The sequence below is a fragment of the Poromitra crassiceps genome (genome assembly GCF_964638095.1).
Source record: "Poromitra crassiceps genome assembly, chromosome: 8".
In the NCBI taxonomy this organism is placed as follows: Eukaryota; Metazoa; Chordata; class Actinopteri; order Beryciformes; family Melamphaidae; genus Poromitra; species Poromitra crassiceps.
Window position 1 is genome coordinate 28,272,776 of NC_139629.1, and position 21,452 is coordinate 28,294,227.

The 21,452-nt window shown below is 45.9% G+C and overlaps 1 protein-coding gene across 1 annotated transcript in view; it reads left to right on the forward strand.

The window, feature by feature from the left end:
- Positions 1 to 2,413: 2,413 nt before the first annotated feature.
- The window catches only part of vav2 (vav 2 guanine nucleotide exchange factor), a gene marked incomplete at its 5' end in the record, with an annotated part of 379,801 nt that continues 360,762 nt past the window's right edge, over positions 2,414 to 21,452 (forward strand). The window contains one exon of the mRNA XM_083642062.1: positions 2,414 to 2,617. Within this exon, the coding sequence (XP_083498188.1) occupies positions 2,414 to 2,617 (204 nt within the window). The remainder of the gene's footprint in view (positions 2,618 to 21,452) is intronic.

Consider the following 21,452-nt stretch of genomic DNA (forward strand, 5'->3'; position numbering starts at 1 on the left):
TTGCCACTGCGCCACACAGGGGGGGGGGGGTGCCAGGGCCAGGGCCCTCGTTAATGTTATTGGTTACACCTGCTTTACCTCCTGCTTTACCACCTCAAAACAGTTGCTGTGAAGAGGGCAGATCACTTATCATCCACAGACTGCAGTAGTCAATATCTCAAAAACTATACATGACATCACTTATATTTTGACATTCTGAGTGAGAGCAGAAGTAGCTCAATAGTTTGATGTATATAAATATATGCATGTCGTGTTAAAGTAGTGTGAACACGGTAGTATTGGATTCACGGTGGCGCAGTGGTAGGGCTGTCGCCTCACAGTCAGAAGGTCCTGAGTTCGATTCTCGCCTGGGACACTGTGGGCGCTGTGGTTGTGTTCCCCCCCATATCTTCAGTGCCTACTGCCCAGGTGGGGTATCTCGTCGTAAGGGCCTTTCTCTCTGTGTGGAGTTTGCATGTTCTCCCCGTGCTCCCCCAGGGGGTTCCTCCGTATATAACCCCCCCCCCCCACCACTAAAAACATGCAGAAGATCAGATCGTCATCGTCATCCGACCAGTGACGACAACATCCGAAGTTGGTCCCCGGGCGCTGTACGAGAAAGCGACCACTGCTCCTGGCCTGCCCCCCGGAGGAAAGGACATGCCTGGATGGGTTAAATGCAGAGGACACTTTTCACCGGCCACCGTCCGCATGAGTGTGTTGTGGCCGCATGCATGTATTGTGGTGTTCGTGTGACAATAAAAGACAGGCTTGTCCGTTACGAGAGAGAGGACTGTCGCAGTTTTAAAAATGTAAACGGAGTTAGCCGGCTAGAGTCAGACACTCAAGCCTCGCGCCACTTGGGCTCCATAGGGTTTCATTGCGGTTTGTTTACCAAAATGCAGCTATAATATTGTCAGATGGTGGCCCTGAGACAAAATCTTATCAAATGGGGGTCTGTGGTCTAATTTGTGTCTGTTTAGGATCCTTGACGTGAAAAAGTTGAAGAACCACTGACCTAATAAAATGTCACTTTTCTACTTTCATTTGATCAAATTAAATAAAGTGACATTTTTACTAGTTGCCATTTTGGTGGAGGAGGACCCCCTGTAGGAACCACTGCCCATGTTTGTGTCTGAAAATCTGTGCAGCAGACGCAATGCGCAGTTCATCCGTCAGAGGGCGCGCTGCATACATACCACAACTTTTAGTTTATAAACCATAGAGAAAAAGACAACAAACACACTGGAATGAACATATTTTACAGCGCATTCACGAGTGCAGCAGCAGCAGCAACAACAACAACAACTACATCCAAAAGTTTCACTTGTTTTACTACTTGACATACGGATCATTTCTTCCCCACACATCATGAGCTCGTGCAATTAAGCCGCCGAGCGCGCGCCTTGACGTTTGCTCCTCCAGCTCGAGCTCGGCACGCGCAGGCAGGCAGGCAGGCAGACAGGCAGGCAGGGAGCCCGACCCGTCCGAGAGAGAGGGAACAGAGAGAGGAGAGGACACGAATGGGACGCAGAAAACACTACGGAACACGCTGTTGACCGAGGTCAAATCTAACGCGGATTGGATAAACGTGAAGAAAGTCATTCAAAGATTCATTTTGTTGCCCGCGTGGACATGTTTTGGGCTGCACGAGACTGAAGGATGGTCACTGGCGCTGTTGAAAGGCTGCTCTCTCTCTCCCTGTGTGAGATTGTTTTGCTCTGAGGTGACCGTTAACGTGCTGCCTGGGATTGAATATAACGCTTCGCGCTTCACTTCTGGCTCTACTTTGAGGACGAATAATACACAGAAATGCGGTAGCTATGTCGTTCTTTTAGTCCAGGCTTTAGTAGTAACTGAACTAACGTTGACGGGTTGACACAAGACTCGCACCGCTCGCTGTGTTTTCCACGTTGTTGTAAGTTAGCCTCTCTATCGTCGGCTGTGTGCTGCTCAACGACGCTGAAGACAAGACCTAACAGCATTCAGTAGTTTTATTATTATGACCTTAACGTCTTTTTGGATAGCCATGCTGAGGAAACTTTCTTTGAGAATGAAGAAGAGAAAATCGCCGTAGTAAAGTGCACAGGCTATTTTTTCTGCTTCCATCGCGCGGGCCGTCTGCGAAACGGAATATATCGGAACCAGTTTCTCACATTTCAAAATAACCTCTTTACAAAACACGTCGACATTCCCTTCTAGTCACTGCTACGAGGAGGACAACAAGCCACACGCAGCGCTGCTGACATGAGCTGGAATGGGGAACCGAGCCCTTCTTTCGTCCAGAACGCGTAAAGAAGTTGCAAAACGGCCCACTTGGTTTGCGAGCTGGTTCTAGTAGTGAATGATTCAGACATCCAGAGTGGACCCAGTGTGTGTGTGTGTCTACTCTCTCTGTGAGGCGGAGGAAACTGCCCCCAAAGCCGCTGTTGTTATGGAGGAGTGGAGACAATGCGGGCGGTGGTTGATAGACTGCAAGGTCCTGCCGCCGAACCACCGGGTGGTGTGGCCCTCCGCGGCCGTCTTCGACCTGGCACAGGCCCTGCGAGACGGCGTGCTGCTGTGCCAGATGCTGCACAACCTCTCCCCGGGATCCGTGGACCTCAAGGAGATCAACTTCAGACCCCAGATGTCCCAGGTGAGCGAGTTGCAATAAGCTTCATTCAGCCCCACACACACAGAACAGAACACGCTGCTCAGGAAGCTTCATTCAGCCCCACACACACAGAACAGAACACGCTGCTCAGGGTCAGGACATCCGAGCTCACACCCTGTCTGTCTGCTGTGTTCATTGGGTGCTTTTCATTCATCATTCCCTGCTGAATCACATTATAGACACCTGGCTGGGAGTGCCCACTGCAACCACACAGTCTTCTAGTGTTGGTCACTGACAGCAGTGTGTGTGTGTGTGTGTGTGTGTGTGTGTGTGTGTGTGTGTGTGTGTGTGTGTGGGGGGGGGGGGGGTCTTGCATTAGTTGTTAGGTGATAGCCTATTTATCATCCCCCTGCTGGTCCAGGGAGTGGGACTCTTAACCTAAAAACCACCCAGGTCACAGAGCCATTTCTTGGCCACAGCCCACCACATGGCTGGCTACACTGATATCAAATATACACAACATGCTGTGTCTATAACTTAAAAAATGAAAAGAATAAATGAAAAAATATCGGCCAACATATATCAGTCAATACTGATATATCGGTTATCGGCCGATAATATCGGTGGACCGATGTATCGGTCGGGCTCTACCCACAAACCCCCCATTTCATGAGATTCTGACTGGAACCCCAAATCTGGAATATTTCGATTGCTGGCTTGGCTACATATTTTGTCCAGGATTCCCTGAGATAATAGAGGAACCATGATCACAACAGCCATTCTTCTATGTTCTCTTATTGTCTTAACCTCTTGAGAATGAGATAATGCTGAAGTCTAGCACTTCGTCAGTTTGCTGGGGACCCCCTGGAAGCCCCTCAAGGACCCCCGGTGGGCCCTTGACCCCACGTTGAGAACCACTGCCTTAGTTGTTAGTTGATGGGAACGTTAAAGCAGCCTATTTATCATTCTGTCCACCCCACAGCTGGTCCAGAGAGACTCTCTCCCCAGAAACCACCCAGGTCACAGAGACACTTACTTGCTGCACGGTTGATTGGCTACCATGTATTGAGCTATGCTAACTGATAATTAGGTTGTTACACCGGTGTTCACACACAATGCATAGTTGGTGCTTTAACACAGTGGTTCCCAACCACCGGGCCACGGACCGCTACCGGGCCGCAACACATTTGGTACCGGGCCGCGAGCCGGTAAAAAAACAAAAAAAACAAACGTCAACTTGAAACTATGTTTCAACTACCACACAGCCTATAATATTATAGCCTATGTTTATTTTTTTTATTTTTTATTTTTTTTATTATTAAAATTGACAACAGATCCGCAACTTTTTTTCCCATCTACCGGTCCGTGGCACAAAAAAGGTTGGGAACCCCTGCTTTAACACATGCAAGGCTGGTGGAGGAAGTAGTCACCACACTATTGATGGTAGTAGGCTGCTGTGCTATTGCTTTTGTAACCTTTATTTATACAGGGGAGTCTCACTGAGAGCAATGCTCTCTTTCTCAGGAGCACCCTGTTCACATTCACACACATTCATACCTGGAAGCTGACCAGTACAACCACAGTCTGATCTGCTGCCCACTGAGCAGCTCCACTGGAGCGGTTGGGGTTAAGGGCCTTGCTCAAGGGCACCCCAGTGCTGGTAATGAGGGAGTGGCAAGCACTGCTTTTTCAATTTCCCTACCCACATTTATCCTGCTGGTCTTGGGGATTGAACCGACGACCTTTCGGTCACAAGCTCACTTCTCTAACCGTTGAGCCACCACTTCTGCATTGTACTCATAGATGACAGTCTTTCATATATTATGAACCGTTTCAGTAATGCAGTGCCACTCACGCATTCACGCAGTTTACTACATTTTCTGTAGTCCTTTGTAGGGATGTCACAATATATCGTCCCACAATATATCGCGATATCAAAACGTGACAATATGCATCGTTGAGATGAAATCTCATATCGTGAGAAAAAGAAGCTGAACATGGTGGCACTGATCTGCATCTGATTGCATGCTCGCTCTCCTTTTCATCGCTTTGTTTGAACAGACGAGGGATGCTAAAGACACAGAGGATGAAAATGGTGAAATGACTCAAATTAGCGTGGAGGATGCCCCCTCAACTTACAAATCGATCGCAAAAAAATATTGTTAAAATTTCGTATCGTTATCGTGAACCCAATATCGTGTATCACACTGATACTCAACTGGCGGCCCGCGGGCCACATGCGGCCCGTGATGGAATTGCAAATCAGATTTGTGGCAGTGTGGACACACTCCCAAATCAGATTTGGGAAACCAATCAAGATAATGATGATTAATGACTTTATCAGCAAATCGGATTTGCCTGTAATGTGAACATGGCCTAAGTGTCCAAATGTTCATGTCATTCTGGCCAATACTCCACTTCTGTTATAGCATTTCAGTCTGGAATATGGAATATCTTGAGTATCCCTGGTGTATCGTATCGTATCGTGAACTGAGTGTATCGTGACACCCCTAGTCCCTTGTATGAGTGCTTACTCTCTGTTGATCTGTCCAGTGTACTGTGGTATATGACATGTGTCACTGCAATTAAACCCTAGCTATTCAGTGACATTGAAAGGTCTATAGTGTTGCTATAGATAAGAGGGCATTCAGTGATGTGCATTGAGCCAGTTCTTCTCCAGGCAGTCTCATGTCAAGTGGCTGGCTCGTCTGCTTGAGCAGGAAGGCAAAATGAAGCGTTTAGAGTTCAATCATTTGCAAAGAATTCTTACCGTTTGTTTTGGGAATACCAGATGGGTGTGGCTCACTCCATCGTCCAATATAATGTGTCAGAAAGTTTCAGGACAAAAATAAAGGGAGAAATTGTGAAAGTCAATATAATTTAGCATGGTACTTACTTAGCACTTAGCAGTGATGGACAGCTTAATTGACAACCCCGCCAAAATCAGTAAACAACTTCCATCTGGTCGCAGCAATTTAAATCAAAAGTGGTGAAATATTAGCAAATAGGATTGAGCCCACATCAGATATCACATCACCATACAGCACAGTAGGGAGGAAAAGACACGCTGTAGTTGCTCCTGTATTGTGGCCTGACGTTTATGTCCTTAGCCGAGGGATTCGAGGGGGAATATATAATTATACGTTTATCAAAACATGGGTCTATATGTTGGTAGGGTGGAGGGTTTGGGTCTTAGTTGTCATATGTCTCACTGTCTATATGAAAGCCTCCTCTGCTTCAGTTGTCATCCAAACTGGTTGATGTTGTCAAAGCCAGTGAGGAAGTGTTTGGTGCCACAGGAAGTGGACATGACCGCAGCAGCGGAGGGAAAGTCGGCTGTGGCAGACGTTTCTATTGACTTTTTATTCACCCTGATGCCGCTCCTAAAATACTCGTGAGCCACACTATTATGACCAGAAGTCTGGGAATCGCCGTGATGAATGCATCATGGTTACCCACGTTCTTTTCTGCTTGGCTCCATTCTGTGCGCCGGTCTCCGTTATGTTTCATAGCATGTGAACCTGGCTCAGAAGACAAACTAGCCAGATGTTATGTTTCATAGCATGTGAACCTGGCTCAGAAGACAAACTAGCCAGATGTTATGTTTCATAGCATGTGAACCTGGCTTAGAAGACAAACTAGCCAGATGTTATGTTTCGTAGCCTGTGAACCTGGCTCAGAAGACACACTAGCCAGATGTTATGTTTCATAGCCTGTGAACCTGGCTCAGAAGACAAACTAGCCAGATGTTATGTTTCATAGCATGTGAACCTGGCTTAGAAGACAAACTAGCCAGATGTTATGTTTCATAGCATGTGAACCTGGCTTAGAAGACAAACTAGCCAGATGTTATGTTTCATAGCATGTGAACCTGGCTTAGAAGACAAACTAGCCAGATGTTATGTTTCATAGCCTGTGAACCTGGCTCAGAAGACAAACTAGCCAGATGTTATGTTTCATAGCATGTGAACCTGGCTCAGAAGACAAACTAGCCAGATGTTATGTTTCATAGCCTGTGAACCTGGCTCAGAAGACAAACTAGCCAGATGTTATGTTTCATAGCATGTGAACCTGGCTCAGAAGACAAACTAGCCAGATGTTATGTTTCATAGCATGTGAACCTGGCTTAGAAGACAAACTAGCCAGATGTTATGTTTCATAGCATGTGAACCTGGCTTAGAAGACAAACTAGCCAGATGTTATGTTTCATAGCATGCAGTGTTGGGCAGTAACGCGTTACTTAGTAACGCGTTACTGTAATTAGTTACTTTTTTAGTAACTAAGTAATATAAGGCGTTACAATTTCCAAAACAGTAATTAATTACAGTTACTAATCCAAGTAACGCATGCGTTACTGTGTTACATCATTGCCTGCCAGAATGCAGTGTTTTCTATGTAAAAGAAAACATTTTATCCTCACGGACTCAGGCACACACATATAGTCATAGTGTGTGTGCGCGATACAGCGTCAGAGCGTGCACGCTGGCTTTCAAAACAAACCGAGTCAGAAGAAGGAGACGAGCAAGAGAAACCTGGCTACCTCGAGAGAGAATATGCGGGGATGGAGGCTAAATTGAAGGCGACGCTGGGTGAGGTAGACTTGGGTGTGTTCACTGGATTAACAGATACACTTTGGGTAAGTCAGTCAAAGCCTTTCTCACCGTAGTCAGACGGGCCGGCCCAGGGAATGTTGACAGATCATCACTTTTCTTTCAGCAACGAAGCTTGAAACGTTTGCATTGAGGCTGTTGTATTACCACTCCGAGTTTCCGACAGTAACAGCATCTTTCACTCACGTTATCTGTGTGACTGTCTGACTTTCATTTCGTGTGAAGCTAGCCAGTCTTAATACACCACTTCCTGTTCTTTCTAACCGAATTTCAAAGTAAAATGCCTTTGGCTTTTCGTTTAACATAGCCTATATAATACCAAAGCGAAAATAATTAATAGAGTGACATGCTAGACGGTATTTGGGGTAAAAATAAAAATAAAAGTAACTAGTAAAGTAACTAGTAACGTACCTAGTTACTTTTTGAAAAAGTAATCAGTAAAGTAACTTTTATTACTTTTTTAAGGAGTAATCAGTAATCAGTAACTAATTACTTTTCCAGAGTAACTTGCCCAACACTGATAGCATGTGAACCTGGCTCAGAAGACAAACTAGCCAGATGTTATGTTTCATAGCATGTGAACCTGGCTTAGAAGACAAACTAGCCAGATGTTATGTTTCATAGCATGTGAACCTGGCTTAGAAGACAAACTAGCCAGATGTTATGTTTCATAGCATGTGAACCTGGCTTAGAAGACAAACTAGCCAGATGTTATGTTTCATAGCATGTGAACCTGGCTTAGAAGACAAACTAGCCAGATGTTATGTTTCATAGCATGTGAACCTGGCTTAGAAGACAAACTAGCCAGATGTTATGTTTCATAGCCTGTGAACCTGGCTTAGAAGACAAACTAGCCAGATGTTATGTTTCATAGCATGTGAACCTGGCTTAGAAGACAAACTAGCCAGATGTTATGTTTCATAGCATGTGAACCTGGCTTAGAAGACAAACTAGCCAGATGTTATGTTTCATAGCCTGTGAACCTGGCTTAGAAGACAAACTAGCCAGATGTTATGTTTCATAGCCTGTGAACCTGGCTTAGAAGACAAACTAGCCAGATGTTATGTTTCATAGCCTGTGAACCTGGCTTAGAAGACAAACTAGCCAGATGTTATGTTTCATAGCATGTGAACCTGGCTTAGAAGACAAACTAGCCAGATGTTATGTTTCATAGCCTGTGAACCTGGCTTAGAAGACAAACTAGCCAGATGTTATGTTTCATAGCATGTGAACCTGGCTTAGAAGACAAACTAGCCAGATGTTATGTTTCATAGCATGTGAACCTGGCTTAGAAGACAAACTAGCCAGATGTTATGTTTCATAGCATGTGAACCTGGCTTAGAAGACAAACTAGCCAGATGTTATGTTTCATAGCATGTGAACCTGGCTTAGAAGACAAACTAGCCAGATGTTGCTGCTAAGAAACGTGGTTAGTGGCTCTCTGACAGAACGATTGCCCACTGACGGCACAATTGTCTGGTATTCTTGGCACACCTTCTATGACCCCCTTCTGTCATAGTTTTGTGTGTGTGTGTGTGTGTGTGTGTGTGTGTGTGTGTGTGTGTGTGTCAGCCTCCCTTTCACTATCTGTGTCTGTGTTGAGTATATTATTAGGCTGCCCCTTCTTTGTTTAGACATTCCTTGCTTCTCCTATGTCAGTGCTTCTCAACCTTTTTGATATCAGGACCCTCGGGCCGCGGACCCAAATCTGACACCTTTTTTTTTAATTAGATATGATTTAGTCCAGAACTCCATGACTATCTGTATTGTAGAGAGATAACAGTGAAACTATGATCAAAATCATTCTACATTCTCTAAATTAACTTCTTGTAAATTAAATAATGGTGAAGTTTAACAATTCATCAATTTCTTGGGGACCTCCTGGAACCCCCTCAAGGACCCCTGGTGGTCCCCGGACCCCACGTTGAGGACCACTGTCCTATGTGGTTTCAGTCCTTCACACTCCCTTACTGGTCACCACTCACCACCAGCAGCCTTGACTGATTGGCTCCAGGACTAGCTACTGGTTTCCAATGATTACAAGGAGAAGGAGGTCTGGATGGCATGCTTTGATCCGCCCACTAATCCAGTGCTCCAGTCCCACTACGTGAAGCTGTAGTGTGGGGTAGAGGTGGGGGGGAGAGGGCGTGTCCTCTGTAGTGTGGGGTAGAGGTGGAGGGAGAGGGGGCGTGTCCTCTGTAGTGTGGGGGGAGAGGGCGTGTCCTCTGTAGTGTGGGGTAGAGGTGGAGGGAGAGGGGGCGTGTCCTCTGTAGTGTGGGGGGAGAGGGCGTGTCCTCTGTAGTGTGGGGTAGAGGTGGAGGGAGAGGGGGCGTGTCCTCTGTAGTGTGGGGTAGAGGTGGAGGGAGAGGGGGCGTGTCCTCTGTAGCGTGGGGTAGAGGTGGGGGGAGAGGGCGTGTCCTCTGTAGTGTTGGGTAGAGGTGGGGGGAGAGGGCGTGTCCTCTGTAGCGTGGGGTAGAGGTGGAGGGAGAGGGGGCGTGTCCTCTGTAGTGTGGGGTAGAGGTGGGGGAGAGGGGGTGTGTCCTCTGTAGAGGTGGGGGGAGAGGGCGTGTCCTCTGTAGCATGGGGGAGAGGTGGGGGGAGAGGGGGCGTGTCCTCTGTAGTGTCGGGGGGAGAGGGGGTGTCCTCTGTGACAAATTGGGTTAAACAAAATCCTGGCAGCAGAACAACGCTTTGTGATTTATGACATGGAAAGGTTGGAGCGCACGTGCTTGAACACTCAGAAACACACTCATTCACTGGCTCAGCCAAACGAGACGGAGGTGAAGCAGGACCATTACATTATTTGCTCTGGACAAAAGTCCTCTTCCCTCAACCGCTCCATTTGTCAGGTGATGGATGCTTTGTGAAATGCACTTCTGTCTTTGAACCTGCTTTGCTATTACAACGTTGGTGAAGATCCTCAGATATGTTTGGCAGTGAGAGTACGTTCAAACAGGTTTGAATACTCTGTGACCTGGCATGGGATGGTGGCTTTTGACAACACTGTCACATAGATGATTACAGATGAAATGAGGTGGTTAGTCCATTTCTAATAATGACACAGCAGTTGTGTTCAGTTACATCTGCTGCTGTCAACACAGCCGTTTAGACCGTCTTCAGTGCAACAATACATACATGCACGTTTGACACTGACCCCTGGTCTGTCTTCCAGGTCATCATCTTGGTCCTGTATATTCAGTGGCAAGGCACTAATACGGCCTGGCCGGGTTAGGGGTTAGATTCCTGCTGGGACCACCCATGCTACAAATGTTTGCACTCACGCAGCAAGGCACTTTGGATATACACAGTATGTGTCCATTAAATGGCACTGGCTGCGTATTCAAACATGATTCTGTCTCCTCTCAACCTGATTTCATCTGTCAGATTTGTGATGCAAATGCATAGAAACGAAAGGAGCTAGGTGAGGTGGTTCGGGCATCTCGTAAGGATGCCTCCTGGTCGTCTGCCTCGGGACGTCTTCCAGGCACGTCCAGCTGGCAGGAGACCACGGAGCAGACTGAGGGCCAGCTGGAGTCATTACATCTCCACACTGGCCTGGGAACACCTGGGGATCCCCATGTGGCCAGGGAAGAAAGGGGAGTTTGGCATTTAGTACATTCACCATACATTAACATAATGAGTTATTTAAATCTTCACTAATCTCACTATAAAATGAATGTTTTATGTTTAACATGTATTTCGAGACTGTTTGCTTGACTGTACATGTGAATACTGGTAGATCACAGAATCAGAATCAGTTTAATCTGCTATTAAATGAAATTAATTATTAATTACAATTATTAAATTCTACAAGTCAGTGGTCTTCAGGTCAAAGAAAGCAGTTTGTGACTCGAAGTTTGCTGGTTTTAGTTCAAGGACTGCTTGGGAAAATCTGAATACGCAAAGCTCTTGTCTTTCTCAAACTACAGTAGGCTACTCGTATGTGCCCTTGGACACGACACCTAGTTCACAACTGCTGGAGTGAAGCAGCAACATGAGCAACAAGAGAAGTGTGTGGTAGTGCAGCCTAGTTCCCAGGTGAAAGCTGAAATAGAGCTTCTCTCATTGAATGCACACAGGATAAAACATGTGCTTTCAAGCAGCATCACATGCAGCACGCTTAAGGTCTTTGCACACACAGTTTGTTTTCGTATGTGTGTTTTTTAATCCGTCCCAGCTCGCAAAAATCTATTGACTGATGCGAAAAACGCAGAAAATTGAACCTAGTCCGAAAACTTAAATGACGGACGTAATTGTAGGACTCGGTGTGTCAATGATGATTGACACAAATGAGGTTGTATTCTTTTTTCTTTCGTGCGTCAATTTCGGACGAAAATACGGACTTGGTGTGCAAAAGCTATTACAGCTGAACAGCATCACATGCAGCACGCTTACAGCTGAACAGGGAAAAGCAGCGAGTGCCCAGTTGTGCATTGGTCTGCTGTAATAATGAGGCACTGTAGTTAGGGCTGTCCCAAACGATTATTTTCTTATCGATTCGACTAACGATTATTTTTTCGATTAGTCGATTAATCTAGCGATTATTTTCTATTTAATTTTTTTATTATATAACAATAAATTTACCCAAAACAAATAAATAAACAAAAACTTCTCAATTTCAGTATTTTATTTAACCATCTCATTCTCGTTTGGGGAAAAACTCTTCCACACTGCTTTGCTTCCTGAAAAGAGAGAGAGATAAATAATAATATAATACTGTAGGGAGGGACATATTTAAAATTAGTCTAAGTCTAATTTCCATGTCTGTTATTATGATATGATCATATGAATTATTATTATTATTAATATGAATCTTATTATTATATAATAGATAGTGCCTGCCTATTTGTCAGTTGCCTGCTCTCATCACGAAAATACTGGACCACCTGACACATAGATTAAATTGATCATCATCATGATTCATCACTGTATGTATGAACCCTTTCCCTAAACTGAGGAGGATCAGTATTTTTACAGGACATGGATTTATTTAATCACTGGAGTAATGTGCAGCTAACTCAGCCAAATGTATGTTTGCATCAGTGTGGGGGTAAGGAAATAAATAATACACACGATTTACAGACTAACAGTCACAGACTGTAACAATGGTCTGTAACGTTAGTTTTGATCTCATCTTACATGGCCGTGAACCCAAACAGAAGAATGTAAAAAGCCGAATAGCACTGTTAAATGATGCACGCAGTAAATTAACGTGAGCAGCAACAGACTAACAATGGTCTGTAACGTTAGTTTAATCAATTTTCTACATGTTAGCCGTGAAAGCAAACGGAAATATGTACGTTAACGTTAAACGGCCGAATAACACCGTTAAATGGTGTAATGTTATGTTCGCTGCGGTGCAGAAATGACTACTTTTTCCAGCCATCGCTGCCATCTTTTTTGTTTTGTGACGTGTATTACGTAATTACGTAGTCGACGTCATCAATTACGTCGACTCGCTGGGACAGCCCTAACTGTAGTAGATTTATACTGCACACAGCGAGATGCATCAAGTAAATTATGGGAACTGGACTGTTAAAAAAAATATATATATATATATATATATATATATATATATATATATATATATATATATACCGTATATATATACCATAGATATAGATATATATATATTTATTATATATTTATTTATTTATTATTTATTTATAGATATACATAGATATATACACCATAGATTTATACTGCACACAGCGAGATGCATCAAGTAGGATGGGAACTGGACTGTTAAAAAAAAAATCTCTCTCTCTCTCTCTCTCTCTCTCTATATATATATATATATATATATATATATATATATATATATATATATATATATATATATATGGAGATTGTGGGAGAAAAAACACTGGGCAGTAATTAATATCATTCATAGAAACAAATACTTGGTCTAAACTTTACAGTTCAATTAGCGCAGTCCTGTGTGTGTGTGTGTGTGTGTGTGTGTGTGTGCGTGCACGTTAGTGGGGGGGGGGGGTGTTGAGTGTTCTAAGTATCTCGTGGAGAGAAGCTGTGTTGACCTTATTTAGACGGTCAGATGAGTCCCTGCTTGTATTTTGAAAGGCGAGGGAGGTATTTGTCTTTACCTCAAGGTTGTGCTGCCTAACGAGCGCTGCTAGTGCTGTTGTGTTGTGTTGTGTTGTGCTGCCTAACGAGCGCTGCTGTTGTGTTGTGTTGTGTTGTGCTGCCTAACGAGCGCTGCTGGTGCTGTTGTGTTGTGTTGTGCTGCCTAACGAGCGCTGCTGGTGCTGTTGTGTTGTGTTGTGTTGTGCTGCCTAACGAGCGCTGCTGGTGCTGTTGTGTTGTGTTGTGCTGCCTAACGAGCGCTGCTGGTGCTGTTGTGTTGTGTTGTGTTGTGCTGCCTAACGAGCGCTGCTGGTGCTGTTGTGTTGTGTTGTGTTGTGCTGCCTAACGAGCGCTGCTGGTGCTGTTGTGTTGTGTTGTGTTGTGCTGCCTAACGAGCGCTGCTGGTGCTGTTGTGTTGTGTTGTGTTGTGCTGCCTAACGAGCGCTGCTGGTGCTGTTGTGTTGTGTTGTGTTGTGCTGCCTAACGAGCGCTGCTGGTGCTGTTGTGTTGTGTTGTGCTGCCTAACGAGCGCTGCTGGTGCTGTTGTGTTGTGTTGTGTTGTGCTGCCTAACGAGCGCTGCTGGTGCTGTTGTGTTGTGTTGTGCTGCCTAACGAGCGCTGCTGGTGCTGTTGTGTTGTGTTGTGCTGCCTAACGAGCGCTGCTGGTGCTGTTGTGTTGTGTTGTGTTGTGCTGCCTAACGAGCGCTGCTGGTGCTGTTGTGTTGTGTTGTGTTGTGCTGCCTAATAGAGCTGCACAATATATCGTTTCAGCATCGTCATCGCAATGTGCGCATGCGCAATAGTCACATCGCAGGACGTGCAATGTCAAAGAATAAGGCAAATTAACTCAAACACGTCAGGCTATAACTTTTTTGCTGGTTGATACTCAGCACTTAGCACACTAGCATCCTGCCAATCACTCTGGCTGCAGCTAAAAACACTTGCTACTACGTCACATCCATGCAGGTTACCCACTACCTTCTTAAGGGACAAGGCTTGATGAGCTAATCAAGTCATTTGGTGAAAATTCCTGTATTCATATGTGTGTGTTCATATCGCAATATATATCGCAGAAACCAAATATATTGCAATGTCTGTTTTTTCCAATATCGTGCAGCCCTACTGCCTAACGAGCGCTGCTGGTGCTGTTGTGTTGTGTTGGGAGATGCTTCTGAGGCTCTCGTGAACGCAGCGCCTCAGGCTGCGTCTAAAAGACAACAACAGTGAGGCGTGCTCTCTCAAGTCTTCTGTGTTGTTTTCACTCTCAGTCTTCCTTGTCCCCCCTCCTCCTTCCTGTTAGGTAGGTGTGACCCTCCTCCTTCCTGTTAGGTAGTTGTGAATACCTTTGGGATGACTCAGGCGGGTATGTGTGTGGTGTTGTGTGCGCTGCCCTTCTTTTCTGTGTATGTAGGTGAGACGTGTGTGTGTTTGTTCAAGAGAGAGAGATGTGTGTGTGTGTGTGTGAGATGTATAGTACATGTGCTCTGTGTGTGTGATGTACAGTACATGTGCTCTGTGTGTGTGATGTACAGTACAGTACCTGTGCTGTTGGCTGGGCCCACAGCGCAGAAAGCGGTGTGTGTGTGTGTGTGTGTGTGTGCGTGTGTGTGTGTGCGCGCGTGTGTGTGTGTGTGTGTGTGGGCGTCTACGTGTGTGTCTGTGTGATGTACAGTGTGCGTCTGCGCGTGTGTGTGTGTGTGTGTGAGATGTACAGTGTGTGTGATGTACAGTGTGTGTGTGCTGGGCCCACAGCACTCTGCAGGACTCCTGCACTCACACAGAGGCTGCTGCCTGCCTGCCTCCACTCACAATAATTGAGTGTCTTTCTCTGTGTCGGGCTCCCAGCAGCTAAATATCACTAGTCAGCAAGTACGGTAACAGGATACCTTTGTTTGGCATTACCAAGAACATGAGCACAGCATGAACGCTGTTTCCTTCATCCCGGTGGTGAACATGAGCACAGCATGAACACTGTTTCCTTCATCCCGGTGGTGAACATGAGCACAGCATGAACACTGTTTCCTTCATCCCGGTGGTGAACATGAGCACAGCATGAAAGCTGTTTCCTTCATCCCGGTGGTGAACATGAGCACAGCATGAACGCTGTTTCCTTCATCCCGGTGGTGAACATGAGCACAGCATGAAAGCTGTTTCCTTCATCCCGGTGGTGAACATGAGCACAGCATGAATGCTGTTTCCTTCATCCCGGTGGTGAACATGAGCACAGCATGAACGCTGTTTCCTTAATCCCGGTGGTGAACATGAGCACAGCATGAACGCTGTTTCCTTCATCCCGGTGGTGAACATGAGCACAGCATGAACGCTGTTTCCTTCATCCCGGTGGTGAACATGAGCACAGCATGAACACTGTTTCCTTCATCCCGGTGGTGAACATGAGCACAGCATGAACACTGTTTCCTTCATCCCGGTGGTGAACATGAGCACAGCATGAACACTGTTTCCTTCATCCCGGTGGTGAACATGAGCACAGCATGAACACTGTTTCCTTCATCCCGGTGGTGAACATGAGCACAGCATGAACACTCTTTCCTTCATCCCGGTGGTGAACATGAGCACAGCATGAACACTGTTTCCTTCATCCCGGTGGTGAACATGAGCACAGCATGAACACTGTTTCCTTCATCCCGGTGGTGAACATGAGCACAGCATGAACACTGTTTCCTTCATCCCGGTGGTGAACATGAGCACAGCATGAACACTGTTTCCTTCATCCCGGTGGTGAACATGAGCACAGCATGAACACTGTTTCCTTCATCCCGGTGGTGAACATGAGCACAGCATGAACGCTGTTTCCTTCATCCCGGTGGTGAACATGAGCACAGCATGAACGCTGTTTCCTTCATCCCGGTGGTGAACATGAGCACAGCATGAACGCTGTTTCCTTCATCCCGGTGGTGAACATGAGCACAGCATGAACGCTGTTTCCTTCATCCCGGTGGTGAACATGAGCACAGCATGAACACTGTTTCCTTCATCCCGGTGGTGAACATGAGCACAGCATGAACACTGTTTCCTTCATCCCGGTGGTGAACATGAGCACAGCATGAACGCTGTTTCCTTCATCCCGGTGGTATTCATACTAGTGGCGGGTAGAGATTGTCTGAAGAAAAATGTACTCAGTGTGATTTGAGTGTTATTGAGGATGAATTTCATTTTTGTATGGTTCACAACACAAGGTATAGTGACCTGAGGAATAAACAAAACAAACAAACAGTGTGTACAGTACAGTCTGCGACGTGTGATGTAATGTAGTGTCTTGTAAGCCCATATGGGCTGTGGGCAGCTAACTGGTGCATGTGTCAAATACAACAACACTCAATCAGTCCAACTCAATGGAAGTTGTGGTGGTTTTGCACACCGCCTCAAACATAATGTACAGTGGTCTAATGTACTGTAGTGTAGCTAGCATGCAGGTGCACATCTTTGCCATATGACTCACAGGAAACAAGCTGTCTTGGTCACACACACATACAGTAGACATCCATTGTTCTCTGTGGCTTGTGGTTCTGATGTTGAAAGGCTTTAGGGGAGCTCCGCAGGGTGGGAATTGGATCAAAGTAAAGTGTGTGAACCGGAAAATGCTCTGGTAAATTCCAGCCCACCTACTCGACTGAAATGTCTGTGGCCTCATTTCTGCTTGGTTTGTTCCATGTGGGGAGGGGCTGGATGGTGAGTGGTACTATAGAAACGCCCCCCCCCCCCCCCCCCCCCCGCCCCTCCTCCCCTCAGGGGTAATTTAATCTTTGCGTTTGGTCTACTGTTGACCCCGTGACCCCGCGCCTGCCGGATGCAGGTAATACTGCTCATAGAGCTCGTTAGCAACACTTCCTGGGCTGCACAGCTGAGACGGAGCCGCTGGAAGCTAATGGCATTGACAAGGAGGGAATGGGTGGAGGCCAGGGATTCCCCCAACCTTCCTAACCCAGCAGAGAGAGACCCCACACGAACTGAGGCCACTCTAATCTTTTTAAGCATGCCAATCGTGCTTTAGCATGTCTGGAGCCGGCCTGTAAGGTAGTGGTGGGGGGTTCAAATCCCTCTTGTGTAAACGTGTCAGTCACAATGTGTAGCCGAACAGTGTGGCTTTCACAATGACATCTGTGCAGCTCCATAGCTGCTGGCTGCAGTTTTTTGATCTAAATGCTTAAATGCTTGAAACGTAAAGTGAAGTTGCTGCTTATGGACACATTTATTTCCAAAGACTTTGCCTTTCCATCAAGGCAAAGGACGGCTACTTTAAATAATCTAATAGGCCTACTGCCTACTAGGGCTGCACAATTAATCATATTTTCATCATCATCGCAATATGAACATGCACAATAAACACATCGCAAAGACTGCCTGAAACACAATGAATAACAAAAGTGGTTTTATTTACATGCGTCATGCATTCCCACTCAGCATCTGATCATTTTGTCTTGTGTTGTAAATCCAGCGTACACCTTTCCCTTGCAACAGTGCGCTCCGCCCCCTCTGCCAAAGCCCAAACACGCTGTGTGTAGTTTCAGCTAGAGTCAGTGTGTATTTAATTTCTTTATTCAGTGGGCATAGGCTATGTTTGGGGCAAATGTTAGCATTATTAAAGCACAAAGACATAGGAACTGTATAGCTAGCTAATATGCATACTTTAATATTTGTTTATTTATCGCAAGTCGTATCGTCATCATCGCTATATTGAACAATGTTATTGCACATCGCAGAATTTCCTCATATCGTGCAGGCCTACTGCCTACCTATATATAGGCCTACCTGCTTATACTATAGCCTAATTGGAACACAAACCTGCCCTGTGTATTATAAATGAGATATGCCATTTAAATGTTCAAACCCTTAAAGCAGCATACTTGAGTATCCTGAATAATATCACAAAATGAATGAAACATGGCGGCCCTAGCGTGGCCCTAGACCTGAGAGCTGCGGTCAGAGCAGCTCACAGATTCCTCCGTGTCATTGCAGAACTTGTCTGTGCAGATGATGTGCGCCTCCCTCAAATGAGGAGGAGGGATTTCTGGGAAAAGTCGGGTGCTGACTTCACTTCCTGTCACAAAGTCACAACAAACACGCTTGGAGACGTGCTTTGAAGAGAGATCAGCAGAGGAAACCTCTTGGAGTGCTTTGAAGAGAGATCAGCAGAGGAAACCTGCTGCTGTCGGCACCTCTACCATTCAGGCTCCTTCACAAATTGTGAATGCAGACATTTTTGGTCAAATTAGAAATATATCATAAATCTATATCTGTCTGTCTGTCTGTCTCGCAATTCAAATAATACTAAATATAATACAAATAAATGATTCTTTCAGTAATAAAATCATTGTAAAATAATGATATTTCAATAATGGTGACTAAATGCTATTCTTCATGCAATATAGTCCTCCAACTGGCAATCAGCATGAATAGTGGCTTTTGGTTGGTCGGTCTATCTATCTATCTATCTATCTATCTATCTATCTATCTATCTATCTATCTATCTATCTATAATAAATTGTGATATCATCATCACTGATCAAAAGTTCAAACCCTTCAAACATGACTTAGTCAATCAGAACGGAAGACCAGAACTATTGATTTCATCTTGACTTCTGCCTTTAAACACACTTTGTAAAACCTCAGCAACATTCAACTGTCTGTTCCCTCTGCCTTTCTTCCCTCCACATTCCTCAGGGAAATGCTGCTACGAGTCTGAAACGTGAGCCCATGCTGTGTGTGTGTGTGTGTGTGTGTGTGTGTGTGTGTGTGTGTGTGTGTGCAGCGTGTGTGTGTGCGTGTGTGTGCGTGCGTGCAGTGTGTGTGGGGCGTGTGCAGTGTGTGTGGTGTGTGTGTGCAGCGTGTGTGCAGCGTGGGTGTGTGTGTGTGTGCAGCGTGTGTGTGTGTGCAGTGTGTATAGTGTGTGTATGCGGGGGGAACTCTGAAATGAGCACATGTCTCAGGCTGTCAGGCAGGGAGAATTGAGGTGATGTCATGTGTGAAGGCAGCACCGCACAGCCTCTCTGCAAATTCAATAAAGAACGTTTCCTGGTGGGAGAAGCTGAAGTGTTTTTGTTAAGAGTACAATGACCTTAGCAACAACACTGTCACTTCTTACAGCACATCCAGTGCTACTAGGATCAGTCTGACATTATCCACTCATTACCTGACCAAAGTAAAGGCAGGATACAAACAATATTCTGACACCTTTTGTCTTTTTTGAATTTTCACCATTTTCTCCCCAATTGTACTTGGCCAATTCCCCTTGCTAAGCTATCCCTGCCTGGTCGTTGCTCCACCCCCTTTGTAGACTACCACACTTCCTCCAATACATGTGCAGTCGCCAGCCGCTTCTTTTCACCTGACAGCGAGGAGTTTCACCGGCAGGACATAGTGGGAGGATCACATTCTGCCACTTTTGCTGCTCCACCAGACAGGCAGACAGACAGACAGACAGAAAGAGAGACAGACAGAAAGAGAGACAGACAGACAGGCAGACAGACAGACAGACAGACAGAAAGAGAGACAGACAGACAGACAGACAGAAAGAGAGACAGACAGACAGACAGGCAGACAGGCAGACAGGCAGACAGACAGACAGACAGACAGGCAGACAGGCAGACAGACAGACAGACAGACAGACAGAAAGAGAGACAGACAGAAAGAGAGACAGGCAGACAGACAGACAGATCGTGGAGTCTTATGGACACCGTGTGGTCTCTAAAGAGGCTCCATGTGTACAGTGGTTGTTGGGGGTGATGCACATGGGCACATGGGCACATGGGCACGCTGGCGACTGAAGCTGGACTCTTGTTGGAGCGGCTCTGCTCTGCTGGGCACCTTCACTCCACACAGAGAAAGAGACAGAGGAGGCTCTGGTCCTTCACTCCTCACAGAGAAAGAGACAGAGGAGGCTCTGGTCCTTCACTCCACACAGAGAAAGAGACAGAGGAGGCTCTGGTCCTTCACTCCACACAGAGAAAGAGACAGAGGAGGCTCTGGTCCTGTCTGTGAGGAGGCCAGCCCCCCCCCTCTCACCCAGTAAGCCCACTGAGAATACCTATTTCTCTTGTTTACTGTGTTGTTTTTTGGGCTTGTCTGACGCTCTATTTTTTGGGGGAAATGGGAAATGGTCTTTCTTCTCGTGTGTTCACTGGCATCCGTCTTCTCCAGCCGTGACACTTGAGCGGTTGTCATAGTGGTATTGTTGTTGCTGGGAGTCTAATTTGGGTTGTTGTGGTGGTAGTCAGACTGATTGTGGCTATTTCCTGCGGTTGGGGACAGATTAGGATCTGGATTGTGCTCCGGGGAGAGGCACACAGCAGCTCCCTTCCCCTCACCCACATGAACACCTCCACGCACACACACACACGCGCACACACACACACACACACACACAAAACGCATGAACGCACGCACACACACGCACACGCACACACACAAAACACACACATACACGCGTGCGCGCACACACGCACGCATGCACGCACGCACGCACGCACACACACACACACACACACACACACACACACACACACACACACACACACATAACTAATACACTAGCTGCCTCTTGCTGGGGGAAAGATAAGCAGCTTCATATTTTCTCTATCTCTTTTCCAAAGGAAAGAGATATTATTCACTCCTGTGACACGGAGTATAGGAGGAGTGTTTATATGTTGCACTAGCCATGGATTCATTTTGCAGGCTTTGCCATAGCAGCACCACAAAGAAGTGCCGATATCCCATTACCGACGAGTATTGATCGCGTGGCATAATTGGCTGCGGAATAGGAAGGACACAAAGCTGGGGTTACAACATTAGAGACACAATCCCGTAAAAGGCCAGTGCTTTATTGATCTGGCTCTCTTGTTAATCATGCAAACAAAGTGGAGCAGCGTGTTGCAGCTAACAGAGGGCGGAAAGGATCATTTCCTCCTGCTCCACCTTCGCCTCAGCTCAGCGTGTGCTGCCTTCTCATTCCTACATTAACCCATTCATACCTCATGCAGCATTTGTGTGTGTATCCCTTTAAGAACGCGAACCGCGGTCTTAAAGGGATACACACACAAATGAGAGATATACACGCAAATGCTGCATCAGGTATCAATGGGTTAAACTTCTTCCCAGTAACACAGGCTCGCTACTTTAATTGCAATCTCACTCAAACGCGTTTATATTCTGTCAGCCATAGAATG